General features: G+C 44.0%; 1 protein-coding gene across 3 annotated transcripts in view; it reads left to right on the top strand.

Annotated features, from left to right (window-relative positions):
- LOC137435127 (uncharacterized) overlaps window positions 1-23,427 on the top strand; it is a 99,407-nt gene that overhangs the window by 53,487 nt on the left and 22,493 nt on the right. For all 3 annotated transcript variants that reach the window (XM_068128627.2, XM_068128625.2, XM_068128626.2), the window contains exons 4-6: window positions 3,140-3,439; window positions 9,602-9,757; window positions 12,799-12,913. In XM_068128627.2, coding sequence (XP_067984728.2) covers window positions 3,140-3,439; window positions 9,602-9,757; window positions 12,799-12,913 — 571 coding nt within the window. The remainder of the gene's footprint in view (window positions 1-3,139; window positions 3,440-9,601; window positions 9,758-12,798; window positions 12,914-23,427) is intronic.

Here is a 23,427-nt window from a genome sequence, read left to right as displayed (position 1 = left end):
TCTCTCACCAGCCATGGCTCTTCAGCAAAGGACTTCTGCGACTCACTGGGACTGACACAATCTGTCAATTTCCCGACCCGGATCTCAGTCAACGGAGCATCTTCTCTTCTGGACTTGGTTATGACTAACTTCCCTGAAAATGTCTGCTGCTCTTCTTCTGCTCCAATCGGCTCATCTGATCATGTGCTTGTCAAAGTGGACATCTCTCTGACCATTCTCAGAGAGCCTCCTCAGCGTCAACGAGTCTGGCATTTCACTCAGGCCAACTGGCACGGTCTTCAAGCAGTCATCAATCATCTGGACTGGTCTCCCTCTACCGCCTCTGACATCAACTCATCCTGGGAATTCTTTCAAAGTAAATTGCTCTCTCTCTCATGCACAGATTTATCCCATCTCGTCTTCAGTTGTCATACCCTTCCTCCCGTCCATGGTACACGGAATCTTGTGGTGAGGCTGTTGCCCTCAAACAACTTGCTTTCGTCTCCTGGAAAGCAAATCCAACGGAAGGAAATCTCATTTCCTTTCACAAAGCCCGAAACCAGTGTGTGTCCACCCTCAGGAGAGCCAGGAAACAATACCTCACCGTTCTCAAGACAGAACTCTCTTATCTGTCTCCCTCTTCCAAATCCTGGTGGCGTCTGGTCAAATCTATTTATGGTGTTTGTTCCTCCTCCATCCCCTCCCTCACCTCAAACGGCTTAACGGCTGACTCCGCACGTGAAAAAGCTGAATGCCTCAACTCTGTGTTTGCCTCTAAATCTTGTGTCCCAAACCCATCCCTCTCTGTACCCACCATACCTAGTCATACCCAGCTGCTCCTGGACTCTGTGTCCTTTCCTCCTGACAAGGTGGAAAAGTTTCTGTCAACCCTCGACTCTGATTCTGCAACTGGTCCTGACGACATCAGCCCATGGGTCCTAAAATCATGTTCTTCCGCTCTTTCACTCCCTCTTTCTGTTCTCTTCACCCTCTCTTTTGCTCAAGGTCATCTGCCATCTGCTTGGAAATCAGCCAACATCACCGCTTTGCACAAAAAAGGGGCAAAAACAGATCGTAGCAACTACAGACCAATCAGCCTTCTCCCAATTATCAGCAAAGTCATGGAATCCATCATTGCTTCAGATATGAAATCTTTCCTCTTCTTCAATGGCTTGATCTCTGATCATCAATTTGGTTTCAGACCTGGTCACTCTACTCTGGACATGCTGCTTCTGCTTTCTCAACAATGGATGGAGGTCCTCAACACCAAATAGGAAATTAGAGCTGTCTCCCTTGACATTTCACGTGCCTTCGATACGGTCTGGCACCCTGCTCTGCTCACCAAACTCTCCTCCTTTGGTATCCATGGAAATCTCCACGCATGGCTGGCAGACTTCCTCTCTGGTCGTAGTCAACGTGTGGCCCTGAATGGGTTTCTCTCATCTCCTCTTCCTGTTCAGGCTGGAGTTCCCCAAGGTAGTGTTCTGGGCCCTGTGCTTTTTCTGGTCTTCATCAATGATCTCTCTGACTCTCTTGAAAATCCTCTCTATCTCTTTGCTGACGACTCTACTCTCTGTCGCTCCATTCCTCATCCCTCAGATCGGCAGTCTGCAGCCTCCTCGCTCTCTGCAGACCTGGACAAAATCACAGACTGGGCAAACAAATGGAACATGTCTTTCAATCCTGATAAATCTCACACTCTTACGATGTCTCTCCGAAAAGACCGACTGGACAACCCTCCCATCCACTTTCTGAATAATCCTCTCCAAGAAGTTCTGTCACTCAAGCTTTTGGGTCTCACTATTTGCCATGATCTTTCCTGGGAAAACCACATTTCAAATCTGGCCTCCAAAGCCAGTTGCCGACTGGGCATCCTCCGTCATGCGAAGTCCTTCCTTGGCACACCTGAGCTCCTCACCACATACAAGGCTTTCATCCGCAGCTCTATGGAATACTGCTCTCCCCTCTAGTCTGGTGCTCCTGCCTCACACCTACCTCGTCTTCACGCTGTTGAAACCAAAGCGTTCAGAATCATTGGAATCTCCCGCGATGAAGCTAACTCCAAGGGCCTTTCACTCACTCACCGCAGGCAGGTTGGTGGTCTTTCCGTCTTCTACCCACTCTTCTCTGGCCTTGCCCCCCCCCCCCCCCCCAGCTCTCTCTGGGCTCTGTCCCCCAAATATTCCTACAGGTCGCACAAGATCTGCCTGCAACCCTCTTATGGTTAAACTGCCAAAATCAAGACTTTCTGCTCACCTTCACTCCTTCATTCCTCTTTTCTCCCGCCTCTGGAACAAACTCCCTCACTCTCTTCAATCCCACTCCACCCTCCAGGTCTTTAAAACAGCTGTTCACCACCATCTCTTATCCTCCCCCATCCAAAACCTTGATCTTTTCTACCCCCGCTAATTTCGGTCCCCTTGTGTTTTATACCTCTCCCCCCCCCCCCCCCTTCCCACGCCTCCTCCCCCTGGGCCCTCTCCCTCCCACGCTTCTCCCTGCTCTTGGGTGTTGTGGTTGTGTGCTTCACCTTCTCTCCCCATCTTGTCTTCCGTTCCCTCTTTTTGTATGTTTTGTTTGTCTGGTTTGTTCTACAAAATTTGTTGTTTGTTCTATTGTTCTACAAAAAAAAAAAAGAAAAAAAAAAAGCCACATCACTGTGCATATCGGTAAATATTATTCCATCGTGTTTGGAAAAACTGGAAAATTGGAAAATTGGAAAAATTGGAAAAATTGGAAAAACAATATGGCCTATTTTACTCCAGGGGGTCCCAGGATTACCCACCCAAACTTTGTTGCAATCGGGTCAGCCGTTTTTGCGGTACCTGGGAACAGACAGACGGACAGACATTTGGTGAATTATAGTAAGATTTCAAAAATTTGCTTTAATTATTTAATGCTAAAAGAAGTTTAATTTAATGCTCAATTTCTTGCTAAACTCACACATTACATTTAATCCTCCATTTTTTATTAATTCAATCGCTTGTCATATACTATCTCTTTGTCATATTAACAGTCACATCTGCCCATTGCTTGACTCAAAAGTTACTCGTTTACACATATTAGTTCTCTCTGGTTTAGTCTTACAGGAGAAAAAAAGCACGTGAGAAAAAAAACAAAAAAGCACAAGGAAAATGTGTTTATTGTGATATGTATGCAGATACCGGCACCACAAAAATGCCTGCAGACTCCACGGTGCTCTCATTCCAACACCAGCTCGCCCAGCCCAATTCCCTGCAGTACTTTCTCCTTTCCAGACACACCATGCCTCAGTCCTAGCAGTGATTTATCTACTCCTGAGCTTTCAGGTCCAACACTGTGCCACTCCACCTCCATCATAAACCCACCGTATCCAAAGGAGGGCCAAGAGGATGCACCTCGACACATACCTCTTCATCATCGACGTCGCCCTGTTTCCGCCATGGTGCTGCCAGCTCTGCCATCGCCCAAGAGCCCCGAGGTAGGAATGAGAACTGGGAATCTCCATTTGTTTTACTTTCATACATCACTGTTCATAATATAAATGGTTGCTCCGTAATGGCGATGTGCATTGAGCTTGCAAAAGGGGACGTCTGCATATTCAGTGCGGCATACACAAACATGGTAGCATTTGATGCCCTCTCATTTATCAATACAAAGGTTAGACACATGGAAGAGGAAAGTGACAGGGTAGAAGGAAACACACTGACAGTGGGTTCCGTATAACAGACAATACGCCCTTCTTCTCCTTCTTCTTATACATAGCAAAATAAATTGCCCAAATCCCATCTTCCTGGAGGCATACACAATGAGAAAGTTATTTGGCCAAATTGAGTTAGGAAAATGTACCATTCTCATGAAAGTGCAGTTTGGGGAAGTCAAATTTAAATACACTACATCCATCACAATTCTGCGTCACTGTATATCCAATCACCCTACTTCATCTGACATCCTCGATTCGATTGTTCAGACTCATGCCTGCAGCGTCTGCTCGCAATCTCCCATGCCTTTGTCGTACATGGGGCCAAATACGTCATCTTGGCAATTGAGCCTTGAAAAAACTATTACAAAGTGAACTACGAAGCATCTAAAAATGCAAAACCTGTCCACGTCTGTTTGTATTCAGACGTCTTATTTTTCTTCTATATGCTCAAAATAACGAAAATAGTTTAAAATATAATACAAAATGAAAATTGATGATTTTATGCAGTCTTGTCCTTTGAGCTTTAGATCTAAAAAAAAAAATCAGCCTCTAGCTTTTGATTGGTGAACCAATTCAGTGACCCGATATGCAAATTCTTAAAATGTATGGTCAATCAGGTGAAAATTGGTCATTTTATGCAACCTTGACCTTTGACCTTTTGCTCTAACAAAACAATCAGCTTGTATCTTTTGATTGGTGAACCAATTCAGTGACCCAATATGAATAATTCTTAAAATTTCAGGTCAATCAGGTGAAAATTGGTGATTTTATGTGATGCTGACCTTTGATCTTTTGCCCAAATTATTAATTTACCTTCTCCATATTCTCATAATAAAGCTTTGTTGAAAATTTGATGACAAACCACAAATGGTAAAATCAAATTTCAAGTCAATTGGATGAAAATTGATGATTTTATGTGACGCTGACCTTTCACCTTTTGACCTTTTGATAAAATTATTAATTTGCCTTCTCCGTATTATCATAATAAAGCTTTGGTGAAAATTTGATGACAAAACACAAATGGTAAATTCAAATTTCAAGTCAATTGGATGAAAATTGATGATTTTATGTGACGCTGACCTTTGACCTTTGCCCTTCTGATAAAATTATTAATTTGCCTTCTCCATATTATCATAATAAAGCTTTGGTGAAAATTTGATGACAAAACACAAATGGTAAATTCAAATTTCAAGTCAATTGGATGAAAATTGATGATTTTATGTGACGCTGACCTTACACCTTTTGACCTTTTGATAAAATTATGAATTTGCCTTCTCCGTATTATCATAATAAAGCTTTGGTGAAAATTTGATGACAAAACACAAATGGTAAATTCAAATTTCAAGTCAATTGGATGAAAATTGATGATTTTATGTGATGCTGACCTTTCACCTTTTGACCTTTTGATAAAATTATTAATTTGCCTTCTTCATATTATCATAATAAAGCTTTCGTGAAAATTTTATGACAAAACACAAATGGTAAATTCAAATTTCAAGTCAATTGGATGAAAATTGATGATTTTATGTGATGCTGACCTTTGACCTTTTAACCTTTTGATAGAAGTATTAATTTGCCTTCTCCATATTATCATAATAAAGCTTTGGTGAAAATTTGATGACAAAACACAAATGGTAAATTCAAATTTCAAGTCAATTGGATGAAAATTGATGATTTTATGTGATGCTGACCTTACACCTTTTGACCTTTTGATAAAATTATGAATTTGCCTTCTCCGTATTATCATAATAAAGCTTTGGTGAAAATTTGATGACAAAACACAAATGGTAAATTCAAATTTCAAGTCAATTGGATGAAAATTGATGATTTTATGTGACGCTGACCTTACACCTATTGACCTTTTGATAAAATTATGAATTTGCCTTCTCCGTATTATCATAATAAAGCTTTCGTGAAAATTTGATGACAAAACACAAATGGTAAATTCAAATTTCAAGTCAATTGGATGAAAATTGATGATTTTATGTGACGCTGACCTTTGACCTTTTGACCTTTTGATAAAATTATTAATTTTCCTTCTCCGTATTATCATAATAAAGCTTTGGTGAAAATTTGATGACAAAACACAAATGGTAAATTCAAATTTCAAGTCAATTGGATGAAAATTGATGATTTTATGTGACGCTGACCTTACACCTTTTGACCTTTTGATAAAATTATGAATTTGCCTTCTCCATATTATCAAAATAAAGCTTTGGTGAAAATTTGATGACAAAACACAAATGGTAAATTCAAATTTCAAGTCAATTGGATGAAAATTGATGATTTTATGTGATGCTGACCTTTCACCTTTTGACCTTTTCATAAAATTATTAATTTGCCTTCTCCGTATTATCATAATAAAGCTTTGGTGAAAAGTTGATGACAAAACACAATTGGTAAATTCAAATTTCAAGTCAATTGGATGAAAATTGATGATTTTATGTGACGCTGACCTTTGACCTTTTGACCTTTTGATAAAATTATTAATTTGCCTTCTCCATTTTATCATAATAAAGCTTTGGTGAAAATTTTATGACAAAACACAAATGGTAAATTCAAATTTCAAGTCAATTGGATGAAAATTGATGATTTTATGTGAAGCTGACCTTTGACCTTTTGACCTTTTGATAACATTCTTAATTTGCCTTCTCGTATTATCATAATAAAGCTTTGGTGAAAATTTGATGACAAAACACAAATGGTAAATTCAAATTTCAAGTCAATTGGATGAAAATTAATGATTTTATGTGACGCTGACATGACACCTTTTGACCTTTTGATAAAATTATTAATTTGCCTTCTCCGTATTATCATAACTAGGGCATGCCCGTACGTGGGTGCCCGTTCCTTGCCAAAAAAACAAAAAACGCTACCCGTACGCTCTACCCCGCCCGTACGCCCGTACGCCCGTAAACAAAAAAAACAACGCTCTTCGCTTCCGCCCTTCGCTCTGACTGAATTGGGAGAAATAATGCGCATAAGAAATCGAGAAATTATTATTTTCTCCGGAAGAAATCGAATTACGAACCGTAATGGCACAGGCTCTCGGGCTCGCAACAACGCGTTCTGTGATTGGCTGCCGGAAGTGAAGTCTTCACTGTCGCAAATGTGAAGCGATGAATACGATGAATCGCAAATTAGTTTTTATTAGTTTTAAAACATAGTTTAACGGCAACATAGTTTTCCAACGTGAAATAAATGAATATGCTCTCAAATGTGCCGTCCGAGGCAGAGTCTGTTCGCCACGTTCGGCACACGTGATAGCTCGCTGCTCTCTGATTGGTTGAATCGTTTTTTGGACATAGCTCGGTAACTACTTCTCCGATTAATATGAAACCTTGAAAAGGCACATCCTCGGGTCCCCAGCAATATACCTGGCAAGTTTAAAGTATATCGGACCCATGGTTGTCGAGAAACAGCGGTCACAGACATACAAACATACAAACATACAAACATACAAACATACAAACATACACACAGAGATTACTGGAATTATAGATAGATAAAGCTTTGGTGAAAATTTGATGACAAAACTGTGCTGTCTTTCCCTCGCGGTCCCCCTGTGCTGTCTTTCCCTCGTGGTCCCCCTGTGCTGTCTTTCCCTCGCGGTCCCCCTGTGCTGTCTTTCCCTCGTGGTCCCCCTGTGCTGTCTTTCCCTCGCGGTTGTCAGCTCTTTCACGAGCCTCGATTCAGTATTTAAAAAAAACAAAAAAACAAAAAACACACAAATGGTAAATTCAAATTTCAAGTCAATTGGATGAAAATTGATGATTTTATGTGACGCTGACCTTTGACCTTTTGTCCCTTTGATAGAAGTATTAATTTGCCTTCTCCATATTATCATAATAAAGCTTTGGTGAAAATTTGATGACAAAACACAAATGGTAAATTCAAATTTCAAGTCAATTGGATGAAAATTGATGATTTTATGTGACGCTGACCTTTGACCTTTTGATAAAATTATTAATTTGCCTTCTCTGTATTATCATAATAAAGCTTTGGTGAAAATTTGATGACAAAACACAAATGGTAAATTCAAATTTCAAGTCAATTGGATGAAAATTGATGATTTTATGTGACGCTGACCTTACACCTTTTGACCTTTTGATAAAATTATTAATTTGCCTTCTCCGTATTATCATAATAAAGCTTTGGTGAAAATTTGATGACAAAACACAAATGGTAAATTCAAATTTCAAGTCAATTGGATGAAAATTGATGATTTTATGTGACGCTGACCTTACACCTTTTGACCTTTTGATAAAATTATTAATTTGCCTTCTCCGTATTATCATATTAAAGCTTTCGTGAAAATTTGATCACAATAGCTCAAATGGTAAAAGATTTACGGCCTGGACACACACACACACACACACACACACACACACACACACACACACACACACACACACAGACAGACAGACAGACAACACACAGAAGTGATTACCAAACCCCGTGTCCTGCTGCGCAGGGGATGGACTATAAAACGTTTTTTTTTTTAATCATCTATCTATAATTCCAGTAATCTCTGTATGTGTGTTTGTTTGTTTGTTTGTTTGTTTGTTTGTATGTGACCGCTGTTTCTCGACAACCACGGGTCCGATATACTTTAAACTTGCCAGGTATATTGCTGGGGACCCGAGGATGTGCCTTTTCAAGGTTTCATATTAATCGGAGAAGTAGTTACCGAGCTATGTCCAAAAAACGATTCAACCAATCAGAGAGCAGCGAGCTATCGCGTGTGCCGAACGTGGCGAACACACTCTGCCTCGGACGGCACATTTGAGAGCGTATTCATTTATTTCACGTTGGCAAACTATGTTGCCGCTATGTTGGCGTTAAACTATGTTTTAAAACTAATTAAAACCATTTCATGTAAATAGAGGGGGGGGGATTGTCACTGTACTCGCAAGCCGTTCGCCGTTCGCTTTGGCGTTGCGAATGGACCAAAACATTTCATGGACCAAACCATTTCATGTAAAGCGTTCGCCGTTCGCTTTGGCGTTGCGAATGAACCAAAACATTTCATGGACCAAACCATTTCATGTAAATAGAGGGGGGGGGGTATAATTTTAGATATATATATAGTACGGGCATGCCCTAGTCTATCTATAATTCCACTAATCTCTGTGTGTATGTTTGTATGTATGTTTGTATGTATGTTTGTCTGTGACCGCTGTTTCTCGACAACTACCGGTCCGATATACTTTAAACTTGCCAGGTATATTGCTGGGGACCCGAGGATGTGCCTTTTCAAGGTTTCATATTAATCGGACAAGTACTTACCGAGCTATGGCGATTTAGCCGTTCGCCGTTCGCTTTGGCGTTGCGAATGGACCAAACCATTTCATGTAAATAGAGGGGGGGGGGGGGTTCTGTGGTCGTTGCGAATGGACCAAACCATTTCATGTAAATAGAGGGGGGGGGGGTTGTCACTGTACTCGCAAGCCGTTCGCCGTTCGCTTTGGCGTTGCGAATGGACCAAAACATTTCATGGACCAAACCATTTCATGTAAATAGAGGGGGGGGGGATTGTCACCGTACTCGCACCCACGTACCCACGTACCCACGTACGGGCATTGCACCCACGTACGGGCATGCCCTAGTTACAACAATTAGTAATGAAAATGTACTAAATGACTCGGAGAATGTGCTTATTGTTTGTGGCTCCTTACCAATTATCCCACCCTACTGCACTTTTATGTACAGCATCAGACATTTTTTAATAACCTGAGAAAATCACTTGAGCTGACAATTCATTAGTCTTCTCTTTGGTGCCCTGTGTGTTTTAGGTCGAGCTTTGAGAACCCCGTTGGTTAATCTGTCCATATCTAAAGCCAGGTATCACCTGGCTCAGCCAGGTGACAAAGATGGAGGCGCTGTACACCAACACTAAAATGTATCACATAATTAATCAAATGCTTTTTTCACCTGCAGCAGGTGACCTCTTCAGAGCCAATCACACCTGGTGATGAAACGGTGAATTCAACCGGGCTCAGAGATCAAGATGTACATTGTAAGGAGGAACGGCTGAGTCGCCAGCGCCCACTTTCCATCCATGGCATTCAGAGAAATCGTGATGAGAGCACTCAGGTGAGAAACGCACCTGCCTCACACGGTTACCATTGTTACTGGTAAAGACATAGATGAAGTCGTAGTATTTTATCAACACATTAACAGAGGATCTCGTTTCGAAATGCTTCAGGAGAACATGTATATTAGACTGGACGGACAGCAGAATTTACAGGTAGCATGCTTACCTATGAGCTGTCTCGTCTGGGTTTGAATCCAGCTCAGCTATACAATGGTGCTTCGCAGATGCTGCTTTGCATGTCTGTCGGAGTATTTATTAATATTTCTTTCCTCCGCTCACACCCATTGTATGGTGGGGTACTAAAATGCACAAAACCAAAATTCCTACCCTGTTTGAATGCTGCTTCGGTCACATCCTGTGATGGAACACGTTTCTGAGAAACATACTCCGACATAGAGACATTCACAACTGGTCTTCGGTGTCCTGGTGCCCATAAAGGGGTAGGGAAATGGAAAAAGATGTGCTGAGTTCTACTTCATGGTTAGTAAAAAAAAAAATATTTGGATTCACTTGTATCCATGTTTTGCATTACAATGTCCGATAGTGACTTCAGAAAGTATTCACGCCCCTTGACTTTTTCACATTTTGTTGTGTTACAGCCTGAATTTAAAATGAATTAAATTGAGATTCTTTGTCACTTATCTACACATAACCCCGTTAATATCAAAGTGCAATTTTTTTTAGAAACTTTTATAAAATAATTAAAAATGAAACATCAAATTTACATAAGTATTCAGCCCCCTGAGTCAATACTTCATAGAAGCGCCTTTGGCAGTGATTACAGCTTCGAGTCTTCTTGGGTATGTATCTGGATTTGGGTAGTTTCTTCCATTCTTCCTTGCAGATTTGCTCAAGCTCTGTCAAGTTGAATGGGGAGTGTCAGTGAACAGAAATCTTCAAGTCTTTCCACAGATTCTCAATGGGAATCAAGTCTGGGCTTTGGCTGGACCACTCAAGGGTCTTTCATGTTCTTGTTCTAAAGCCATTCCAGTGTTGATTTGGCTGTATGCTTGGGGTCATTGATCTGTTGGAACGTAAGTCTTCATCACAGTCTAAGGTATTTTGCACAGTGAAGCAGGTTCTCCTCAAGAATGTGCCTGTATTTGGCTCCATTCATTGTTCCTTCTATCCTCAAAAGTCTCCCAGTCCCTGCCACTGAAAATCATCTTCATAGCATGATGCTGCCACCACCTTGCTTCACGGTGGGTGAAGCTGTGCTCAGTTTCTGCCGACGTAGCAATTCACATTGAGGCCAAACAGTTCAATTGTTGTGTCATCAGACCACAGAATCTTTTGCCTCATGCTCTCCGAGTCTTTCACGTGCCTTTTTGCAAACTCCAGGCATGCTGTCGTGTGCCCTTTTCTCAGGAGTGGATTCCGTCTGCACACTCTCCCATAAAGCCTAGATTTATGAAGTGCTACTGAGACTGTTGTCCTTCCAGCAGGTTCTCCCATCTCAGCCAAGGAACTCTGTATTTCTGTCAGATTAGTCATTGGGTTCTTGGTCACCTCCCTGACCAAGGTCCTCCTTGCCAGGTTGCTCAGTTTGATCAGTCGGCCAGCTCTAGGAAGCGTCTGGGTCGTTCCATATTCTTTCCATTTCCTAATGATGGAGGTCACTGTGCTGTTGGTAACTTTCAATACTCTAGAAATTGTTTTATACCCTTCCTCAGATCTATGCCTCCTCACAATTCTATCTCAGGGTTCTACGCACAGTTTCTTGGACTTCATGGTCGAGTTTCTGCTCTGACATGCACTGTCAACTGTGGGACCTTATATAAGGGGTGTTGCAAAACATTTTACCTTTTTTCCCCCCGAGAACCCGTTACGGTTGTGCACGCATTCGGACATGACGTGTGCATGCGTACCTTGCGTCCACGTCGTCACTTTTTCTTCGCTTGTCGTTGCTGTGATGGCATGTGCGTTATTCTATTCTCGGCTATTTTAACATGCATCAAGGGAAGCATACCTCGGGGGAAAAAAAGGTAAAATGTTTTGCCATACTCCTTAGAAAGGTGTGTTTCTTTCTAGATGATGTAGACTCAATTGAATTGACCACAGGTGGACTCCAATCAAGTTGTAGAGACATCTCAAGGATGATCAAATGAAATTGGATGCACCTGAGCTCAATTTGGATTATCATAGCAAAGGGGTTGAATATTTATTGACTCAAGACATTTAAACTTTTCTTTTTTAATTATTTTGTAACAATTTCTAAAAAAAGATTCCACTTTGAAATTATGGAGTATTATTTGTAGATCAGTGACAAAAATCCCAATTTAATGCATTTTTAATTCAGGCTGAACACTGAACAGGTCAAGGGGTGTGAATACTTTCTAAAGGCACTGTAAAGTGTGTAAAGATAAGCCTGCTTTCCATCTTTTTTATCTCGTGTAGCTTTGCTTCCCAAAAGATAAAATCAATTTGTAAACCTGTTGTCCTGCATTGCAGAGTCTGATCGGATTGTGCAGAGGTAGCGCACTTACAGTTGAGCTATTTAGTCTGGTTCTATTCACATCCCGACTATAAACTGTAGCAGGGTATCAAAGGTATCACAAAGTGTTGTATACTGCCATCCTTGACTATATTAGCTTGGTGTTGGCCTAAGGGATAAGGTGGTTGGCTTCAGATCTTATGATCCTGAGTTCGAGCCCCTGTCAACCATTTGATTACGGTAACACCAGGTGGGTTGACTCAGCTTGTCACCCTTCCGAGCTCAGAAAAATGAGTACCGGCTTACTGAGTGGTCAAATGTCAGGCCTGGCCAGCTCGTTCATGAAAAACTTGGGCCAAAAACTTTCCCCGCATGATCATCTTGTTAGACTTGAATGTCATAAATCCAGTGGTATTATTTGAGCAACATTTGTATTTGATCTTGTGTTATGTCCATACAACTCTCATCTATACATTTGTCAATCAGGATCACAATAGACATGATACACACATGGCAAGAAAAATGGCCAATTCCTGTGTGGCAGCACGACCATCAGATAACTACCACTCTCCGGTTGATTAAAATTATTGTCTCCTCTTATCTAAGAGCAAACGATGGCCACGGATTCCACTGGCTGACCCTGTCCGGCCCCTCGTTGTTTCTAAAAGTACACCAACGGGTCTCAACCACATGGGGCGACGAAGACGGCAACATACTAAAGGTGTGTTTTGTTATAATCAGATCTTTATTGTAATCGAAGTATTTTCGTTTGAAAAAGGATTTTGTGTTCATTTTGCAGTTGTGTGTTGTCACCAGTGCCTTTTGATTGGTAGCATTGTAATGTGCTTACAGAGTTGTTCTGAGTATTAATACTAAGTTCGTGTATATAAACTGGCCTCGCATGTAGACAAGATGACGAAGGGTAGGCAGAGTACTTCCTCCCTGAAGTTCAAAAATGAAGACAACAACAGGCATTTTAAGGCCATTTTCCCTGCTAGAGCGGGGGTTAGCCTTGCGGTCCCCATGACAATCTTCTCCATTTTGCCCTATTTTCTGCATCTCTCCTTGTTAACCCCCTTGCCCGCATTTCTTCTTCCACCATCTTTAGCCAAGTCTTTCTCGGTCTTCCCCGTCCTCTACTTCCTTCTACATTCATTTCCATCACTCTCCTCAACCAGTCACTTTCATCCTTCCTCAACACATGACCAAACCATCTCAACCTGTTCCTCTTCACTGCATCCATCACAGGCTCTATTCCCATCATCTTTCGCAATTCATCATTTGTCTTCCTCTCTCTCAATGATACTCTGCACATCCACCAAACCATTCGCATTTCCACCCTTTCCAGCCTTTGTTGATGCTCTACGTTCATTACCCATGTCTCGCTCCCATGAATCATAACACTTCTCACACATGCAGCATGCACCTTTCCCTTCAGCTTCAACGACACTCCCCTCCTCATCAGCACGCCACTCAATTCCCGAAACTTCTTCCATGCACATCTCACTCTAGCAACCGTTGCCGATTCTGATCCACCTTCTCCATTCAGCATGTCTCCGAGGTAGCAAAATGTTTTCACACCTTCCAGCTTCACACCGTCTCCAAAATCCAACTCAACATTTCCTCCATCTGCAGTTCCCTCTGTGCACACCTTAAACTTGAATATAGCTGACACACTGGTTAATGACCCTCTCAGACCACTACATTTTTGATGAACCCACTCAGCGCACATTGTACATTGAATGGACTTCACTCCGACACCCTTCCTGCACACAGCACACGGCCACTTCCCAATTCTTCCACCTCACCACTTGCTTTACCACTTGCCATCACCTTCGTCTTTCTGATATTCACCTTCAGACCTTTTGTCTCCATACATTCCTTCCACTTGCTCATCTTCTCCTTCAGTCCATCCATACTCTCCCCAATCAACACCAGATCATCTGCATGCAACAACTCCCATGGTAAACCCTCCTTTACGTTCCGAGCCAGCACCTCAATCACAGCTACAAATAGTAGTGGACTTAGTACCGATCCTTGATTCCCCCCCACCTTCACCTTAAAACTCACCACTGTTCCCGTCCTTCGTCCTTACAGCTGTGCGTGCTCTCTCGTACATTGCCATCACTACTCTGATCAACCATTCATCCACTCCCAACTTCCTCAATGCCCATGTCACTACTTCGCGTGGAACCCTATCGAATGCTTTCTCCAGATCAATAAACCCAAGAATCAACTTCTTTCTCTTCTACATGTACTTCTCCTGCAACTGCCTTACAATAAAAAGCACATCTGTCGGTCGTTCCTCTTCCTGGCATAAATCCAAACTGCATTTCGTCGATCTTCACTTTCTTCCTTATCCTCTTCTCCAACACCCTTTCCAAGACCTTCATTCCATGCTCCAATAATTTTATCGCTCGATACGAGCCACAGTCCAGAGGGTCACCTTTCCCCTTGTATAGAGGGACGAGGGTACTCAGTTCCCAATCCACTGGAATGCGGCCTTCTTTCACCACCAGATTGCAGATCTCTGTCATTCTCTTCACACCCCAACTTCCCCTGCCTTCAACATATCTCCCACAACTCCCGTCGGCCCTTCCGCTTTTCTACTCTTCATTGCTTTTATCGCTTCCTCAACTTCCTTCTCAGTTATCTTCTCTGCCGGTCCTAAAACTGGGTTACTCTCTATGTTGCCATCCCATTCATTCTCTGCATTTAACAGCATTTCCACATATCTCTTCCATCTTCCTTTAATTCCATCTGGGTCCACAACGATTTGTCCCACTTCATCCTTCAAGCAACTCACCCCCATCACATCACACCTCTCTTTCGCTATCTGCTTTGCGATCCTGAATACCGCTCTCTGACCCTCTTTCCGAATCCAAGCGTTCTCCGAACATTTTCCTAGGAGCCTCCTGCACCTTTGCTACCTCTTTTTTTTCAGCCTTCTTGGCTGCCTTATAACTTCCATGCGCTGCCTCTTCTGCCCCCATACCCTTCACCTTCTGCCACTCCTTGAACTTCTTCCTCTTCTCGGCAATCCTCTTTCCAACTTCATCATCCCACCACCATGTTTCCGAGTGCCTCGGTGGTCCTTTTGTCCATCCACATACCTCACCAGCAGCTCCCAACAGACTATCTTTCGTTGACATCCAACCACTTTCAAGCTCAACCACATCATCCTCTACCATACCCAGCCTCTCTTTTAATGCCTCCCTCACTGTCACCTCTTTCAACATCCACACCTTCATTCTCGGTTGGTACTTCACCCGCCAAGCTCTCTTCGCACCTTTCACCCTTATGTCGCAGACAACCAAGTGGTGCATGTTTTACAGCCTCCTCCCCTGGGATCACCTTCGTGTCCCGGAGGAGCCCCCATCTCGCCTACGCACCACCAGTTAGTCAACGGTTGTCGTCGACCCACCTGATATGTATGTAACAAGCTTATTATCCTCTTTCTGGAACTGAGTATTACAAATCAACAAACCAGCTCCATCAGCAAACTCCAAAATCCTTTCACCTTCTCCATTCCTCACACCATATCCGTAACCCCCATTAACTCCCTCAAAACCGTTTGTACTCCTTCCCACATGTCTATTTAGGTCTCCTCCTACCACAAGAACTTCCTCGTCTTTCTCGTTTTCCATCAGCTTCTCTATTGCCCACCAGAAGTTGTTCTTCTCTTCATCGCTCTGACCGACCTGCGGAGCATATCCTGAGATGACGTTCACTAAGAGCTTTCCAATCATCAAAAATGAAGCAGATGGATTTTTTATTAAAAATCAAAGTGACGTTGTAATGCTTGTGAGATTAGCTCAACTTCTGAAGTTTCAAATCCCAACTGCCTCTAGTTGGCCTTGATCCCATAACCATTGAAGATCACAATGGGCTTTAGAACAATAGATGGGGGAGGACACTCAAGTCCATTTTATAATAAAGTATTTTAGCATCGACAGCATGCTAACGTGGCCCCGCCACACTGAAGCGATGTGCTTTGTGGATGGCCAAATTAAAAGGGATCATGTTCGATAACAAATTGCGCGCATGCGAGAATAACAGCAGGTTATCAGGTGACACGTGTATTTAAGGAATAACTGTTTATTGAAAGGAGACACAGGAAGATGAAAATTGAGAATCCTGAGATGCAAGGCAGACTGAAACAATGTATAAAGACAAATAAATAAATACACTCAATAAAATGACAGGTACTTAATACAGAAATGGGACAATATCAGCACATGCACATATCCTCTCATGCACAAAGGGGAGAGCTCAGGCAAGGTCTTGAAGAATACATGTGGGCAGGTCTCCAAAATGTAGCATGGGGAAGGATTGCAGGGTGGCACAGGTAAACATCCGCAAAGGCGGGCTCGCTCTGCACTGAGGACACACCTGACTGAGGCCTGGCAATACATACTCCATACTAATATTGGTCTATATATAATAATACTGGTGGTCGGCGAGGGTGGTGCAATACATACTGAGGCCTGGGGAAAGTGCACGTGTCTCTGGTTCTCACCAACTCAACCCCACCTCCCACCTGCCCCTACCCACCCTCACCTACTTGCTGATCATTTCCGATACTATTATTCTCACACCATTACTCCTTCCATCACCACCTGCGTACAACAGCTTGTATTGTATCTACCAACCTCCTTGCCCTGTCTCCTTTCCATCTGACCTCCTGCACAGACAGCACTTCCAAACTGCTTCTCTGCATCATCTCCACCACCTCGACCCCTCTCCCCTCCATTTATTCCACATTCAAACTACCTCACCGGACCTCACTTCTGAACCGCTGCTTGCCTGGCAGTGCAACTACCATCTGTGTCAGTTTGGGACGATCTGGGCATCAATCAGCAGCACTGCCTGGGCTGAATTGCTGGACCTACTACCCGAGTCTGTGCATGTCCATATATATATTGATATGGATTCAGGGTTCACTGCGAGGGGAACCCCCTCAAAATCCCTCCCAACCTCCGGTCTCTAGGCCGGCATGCCACAGATAACTCCATGGCCCGTCAGGTTGGAACCAACTATGAACGCCAATCTGATGGTCAAATCTCCCAGGATCCCAATGTCTAACACCATTTACCTGGGGCTGACGTGGCCCAACTAACCAGGGATTGTGCCCTCAGCGCTGCACTTAGATTACTGCCAAGCAGAGCAGAAATACAGCGCTGACTGAATTGGAGCAAAACAGGTCGGGTAAGACTTCACGGCTATTGCTAGTGCCGACTTTGCTGGATCAATAAGGAAAAGACATCCAAGGCAGATCGGAAGAACATGTGTTGGGGGTTTATTATTTCCAAAAGGGGGGCGAGGAAAGGTATGTGGCACATTAAGACAAGAGGGTTTTTATTTACAATCAGTACAGCAGATATACATTTATTTGTGTGGTGCGGCAAAAGACAACAACGGGGAAATTAGTGTGGGGCGCGATGTACAGTAGAGAAGAGGTACAGTGGAGATCTTACCTGTCTAACTGACCTCTTATACACCTTACTTACGATAACACAACATGGCGCCAATCAGACTCACATGTGAGGGAATAGTAGACAAAGGAGAGTGACAGGGACAGTTCTTGGCTCACCCAGCATGGACTCGTGAGCCCACACTGGACCCAATTGTGGGGAGGGTAAGGAAAGTGGTACTGGATTTGAGGAGTGTCTCCTTGCATGACGGGCTATTGTTTGCCAGTGTGGTTGGTCTGCTCTCCTTCTCTGAGTTCGAGTTCTCCTTCTTCAAGTGCTCCACCTGTGTTCCACTCCATGTCCATTCCGCTTGTGCTGCTCATTCTCCGGTGCTCCACCAGCGTTCTGCTCCGTTCCACTTGTGCTGCTCATTCTCCGGTGCTCCACCAGCGTTCTGCTCCGTTCCACTTGTGAAAACTAGACCGAACCGCGGAATGCACAAGCGCTCCACCCTTTATTCATCCCGGGAGGGGTGTTACTTTGTGGTCTTCATGGACATGGTTGCCAGACACAAGGATCATGCTCCACCTTTTTGTGGTGGGCATGGCATTCCCATTGGTCCAGACCTGTCTCATCATGATGTCACACTTCTATCCAATAATGCAGTTCGTAAAAGGGTCTCAGTTGCCTCTGGGACAAGCCACAAGCATGTGCTCCTGAATTAACATGGGGCTGGATGTGGCACTCCCTATTTGCCGCACAACCAAGGCGCTGACGGCATGTTGGACATGTGGAGTGGTCGTTGCAAATGGAGTGGCCGTTGCTGGCAGAAGGGCACAGTAGGATGGTTAGCACAGGTTGTATTCTTGTGTGGTAGAGCGAAACAGGGGCTTGGTCAATAGCGGAGCCGTGCTCAAGCTGCGAGCGTAGCACTACTTGCGTCCTGGGCAGGTAAGATAGTGGTTGCTGGCAGTGAGGCATAGGAAGGTGGTTGAGGTGGCAATGGTTGTGGTTGTTTGTGTTTGACCTCATGGTGATGTGGCACTGCCTGGCAATGGTGGGTATGAATAGCGAGCGAGTATTGAAAGGCAAGCTGGAATGATGTGGATTGATTGAAAGGTAAGCTGGAATGATGTGGAATGATGTTTGGGCTTCCACTTCCGGTTCCTCTGGCGAGGAAGCGTCCTTCGAGCTCTCCACGTCATCAAAGTTAAGTATTTTCCCATTTGTGTCTTTGTCAAATTTCCACTGGTATTTTATTGTGTATATGTTACTGTGTGTTTCTAGTTGGTTTGGGTTTGTAATTTGTGCAAACTTGTGTGTAATTAGTCTTCTTTTGTTCGCGCCGTGTGCGCTGCCTGGTCCCTCTAGGCTTCCCTCCCCCATCGGTGTTTTGTGAATTTAAGTTATTTCCTTCGCTGTATTGCTTTTTCTTTGATTTTCTTTTCTCCCCTTACCTCCCCTGATCATCTTACCCTTTGTCTAACGTTTTAACTACAAATTTTTTTTCGTTCTCTCCTCACGGGCCCTGCCCATGACCAAGTGCTGTTGTCTCGCTCTGCCCCCTTTTTCTCCTTTTCTTACACCTCTCCAGCCGATACCTTTCCAATTCTAGTTTCCACCATACTCATTCAACCCTCTCTCCTTCTTTCTCGGATCCATGTCCTCACTTCAGGGCCTTTTCCCAGATTGTTTTTTCATGGTTTTGTTTAAATATTATTCAAATATGTTTAAGCTTTCCCTTGCAGTATTTTATTCAGTGGTATATTACAACACGCTGTTTTCCTTCCTACTTAAAAGGCTTTTTTCAATTTCCTCTTCAATTCATTCCATTAAAAAAAATACTAAATCTCTTAAAGTTCTTCCTTTCTACATTCTCTAAACTCACCTTCATTCCACCCCTCCTCTATCATTTTCAAATGGATCTCTGACTTGAAAATCACAATAAACCCAGTTTGTAATAAATGTTTGTTTGTCATTAATCATCCACTTTATACACTCCCCCATCCCTTCTCCCCTCCTAAACTCCCCCCTCACCCCTCCCCTCCAAAACTCTTCCTCACCCCTTCCATTCAAATCTCCCCCCTCACACCTCCCCTCCTAAACTCCCCCCTCACCCCTCCCCTACAAATGTCCCCCCTTGCCCCTCCCCTCCAAATGTCCCTCCTTGCCCCTCCCCTTCTAATTTCCGCCCTCCCCCCTCCCCTTCAAAACTCCCCCTCACCCCACCCCTTAAAAACTCCCCCCCAACCCCTCCCTTTCTAATCTCCCCCCCTACCATCTTTCTCCAATTCCCCCCCCCCCCTCCTCCCTCCTCCTCCTCAAAGCTGCCTCCTCCCCACTTCCTCTTCCTTCCATCACATACCTCCACCTCCTCCAACCTTCGACTTTGCTCTGCCCCCCCCTCCTCAAACAACACCTCACTGTGCCTCTTCCCATCACCATCAAACCTATTGTCCTCCTCATCCTTCCCTTTCTCCTAACTCTTCTGCAATCTCCAACACACTATCAACAACTCTCCGGACCTCCCCCTCTCACCCTACGTCTTACCCTACCCCCACGCTCCCCTGTCCTGTATCCGATGCTCCCCCCTCCCTCTTCCTTAACGGTATGGACCTCAAACATCCGGGGCCTTCGCTCAAACCTGATTGATCTCTCCATACAGGTTGCTTCTGACAAACCAGACTTAATCTGCTTAACAGAAACTTTCCTCCTTCAAGATGTCTCTGATTCCATAATATCTCTTCCTGGTTACTCCCTCCTCCTGACCTGACAATCTGTCAATTTCCCGACCCGGATCTCAGTCAAAAGAGCATCTTCTCTTCGACACTTGGTTATGACAAACTTCCCTGCAAATGTCTGCTGTTCTTCTTCTGCTCCAATCGGTTCATCAGATAATTTCCTTGTTAAAGTGGACATCTCTCTGGCCATTCTCAGAGAGCCTCCTCAGCGTCGACATATCTTGCATTTCACTCAGGCCGACTGGCACGGTCTTCAAGCAGCCATCAATCATCTGGACTGGTCTCCCATCTCCACTGCCTCTGACATCAACTCTTCCTGGATATTCTTTCCTAAGTAAACTGCTCTCTCTCTCATGCGCAGATTTATCCCATCTCCTTCAGTTGTCATACCCTTCCTCCCATCCATGGTACACTAAAGCTTGTGGTGAGGCAGTTGCCCTGAAACAACTTGCCATTGCCTCTTGGAAGGCTAATCCAACTGTAGGCAATCTCACTTCCTTTCACAAAGCTCGGAACAAGTGTGTGGCTACCCTCAGGAGAGGTGTCTACTCTCAAGACCGAACTCTCAAACCTGTCTCCTTCCTCCAAATTCTGGTGGCATCTGGTCAAATCTGTTTCTGATGTGTGTTCCCCTTCAATCCCCTCCCTCACCTCAAATGGCTACACAGCTGACACCGCACATGAAAAAGCCAAATGCCTCAACTCTGTGGTTGCCTCAAAATCTTGTGCCCCGAACTCATTTCTCTCTGTACCCACCTTACCCAGTCGAACCCAGCTGCTCCTGGGCTCTGTGTCTTTCTCTCTTGACAAGGTGGAGAAGTTTCTGTCAAACCTCGACTCTGATCCTGCAACTGGTCCAGACGGCATCAGCCCACGGGTCTTAAAATCCTGCTCTGCTGCTCTATCTCACCCTCTCTCTGTTCTCTTCACCCTATCTTTTGCTCAAGGTCATCTGCCATCAGCTTGGAAATCAGCCAACATTACTGCTTTACACAACAAAGATGCAAAAACACGCAACTACATACCAATCAGCCTGCTCCCAATAATCAGCAAGGTCATGGAATTCATCATTGCTTCTGACATCAAATTCTTCCTCTTCTCCAATGGCTTGATCTCGGATCATCAATTTGGATTCAGACCATGTCATTCTACTCTGGACATTCTGATTCTGCTGTCTCAACAATAGGTTGAGATCCTCAATGCCAAACAGGAAATCAGAGCTGTCTACGTTGACATATCACGTGCCTTCATTACGGTCTGGCACGCCGCCCTGCTCATCAAACTCTCCTCTTATGGTATCCATGGAAACCTCCACGCATGGCTTGCGGACTTCCTCACCGGTCGCAGTCAATGTGTGGCCCTGAATGGAATCCTCTCATCTCCCCTTCCTGTTCAGGCTGGAGTTCCTCAAGGCAGTGTTCTGGGCCCTGTGCTTTTTCTGGTCTTCATTAATGATCTCTCCGACTCTCTGGAAAATCCTTTCTATCTCTTTGCTGATGACTCCACTCTCCATATCTGACCATATCTCAACCGTCAGCTCAGCAGGCAGCAGCGTCTTTACTTTATGCAGACCTGGACAAAAATCACAAAATGGTCAAACAAGTGGGACATGTCTTTTAATCCTAACAAATCTCACCCTCTCACTTTGTCTCTCTGAAAAGACCATCTGACTGGTCTGTCATTTGACTGGTCAACCCTTCCATCTACTTTCCGAACAATCCTCTTGAAGAAGTTCTGTCACTCAAGCTTTTGGGTCTCACTATCTGCCATGATCTTTCTTGGGAAAACCACATTTCCAAGCTGGCCTCCAAAGCCAGTCGCCGACTGGGCATCCTCCGTCGTGCGAAGTCCTTCCTTGGCACACCTGAGCTCCTCACCGCATACAAAGCTTTCATCCGCAGCTCAATGGAATACTGCTCTCCACTCTGGGCTGGTGCTCCTGCCTCACACCTAGCTCGGCTGCACGCGGTTGAAACCAAAGCATTCAGAATCATTGGTATCTCCCGCGATGAAGCGGAATCAAAGGGCCTTTCTCTCTCTCACCGCAGGCAGGTAGGTGGTCTTTCTGTCTTCTACCGACTCCCCTCTGGCCTTGCTCCCCCTGCTATGTCTGTGCTCTGTCCCCCAGATATTCCTACAGGCAGGGGCGTATCTACGGAAAATAGCGCCTATGGCAAGCACTGAAATTGCGCCCCTGTCCAAACATCTGACACCCATCTTTTAGATAACTTTACCATAAAATCAGCTCAAAAATACAAGTCAAGCTCGTTAATCTTTTAATTAACAAATTATGGCACTACATGAAAATTACAACTGCACCTTCCTTGCTTTCACTGATGCAAATTGGTCTATGATGTGCTCAAAGTCAGTTTTTTTAATTTTCTTCTTTCTACACTCAGCAGAGCAAGATCACAGAGTCTGCCTTGATCCATGGAGGCTCTCAAATACGAAAGAATTCGTTTTAACTTGCTGAATGATCTCTCACAGCTGGCGATGGAAACTGCGATGGTTAGCATTATCTGAATAGCAATGCGAAGATTGGGGAAGACGCTCTCATCTCCATACTGAACAATTAATTCGAGAAGCTCTTCAGGTCTTGATATTTTCATGTTGGCCCGACTTGATAGCAACATTCTGCAATCCAAAACTTCTTCATATAGCTGCTGTCCATCAACATCAGAGCTGTACAATTCGCCCAAATTTTCGCACTTCTTCTTTTGGTCGTTACTGTCGACGCCGTAACACAGTCCCTCGACATCGAGAAGGAACCCAAACTTGGCGTCAGTGTCGTGCAAACGAGCGAACCTTTCATCCATTTCTCTGTGAAGACGGTCGAGTGTTCCCTTCATGACTCTTTCCATTTCCTCCTTGACTGTTAACCCAGCGTCTCTCGAGTTCTCATCAGCCATTCGTTTCTTTTGTCTCTGACGTCTTTCAACTTCAATATTCCATTCTTGACAGAGACCGAGTCCTTCTTCGAGTGACTCACTGACCAACACTACTCTTTCATCACCAAAATGATCTCGGAGGGGATTTCAAATCCAGGGCAGCATCGTGGAAGTTCATGCGAGGATCCTGCA

The sequence above is a fragment of the Myxine glutinosa genome, chromosome 9 (genome assembly GCF_964187855.1).
Source record: "Myxine glutinosa chromosome 9, kmMyxGlut1.1, whole genome shotgun sequence".
Lineage (NCBI taxonomy): Eukaryota > Metazoa > Chordata > Myxini > Myxiniformes > Myxinidae > Myxine > Myxine glutinosa.
The sequence above is the reverse complement of the archived record's forward strand: the minus strand, read 5'-3'. Positions and strand labels throughout refer to the sequence as shown.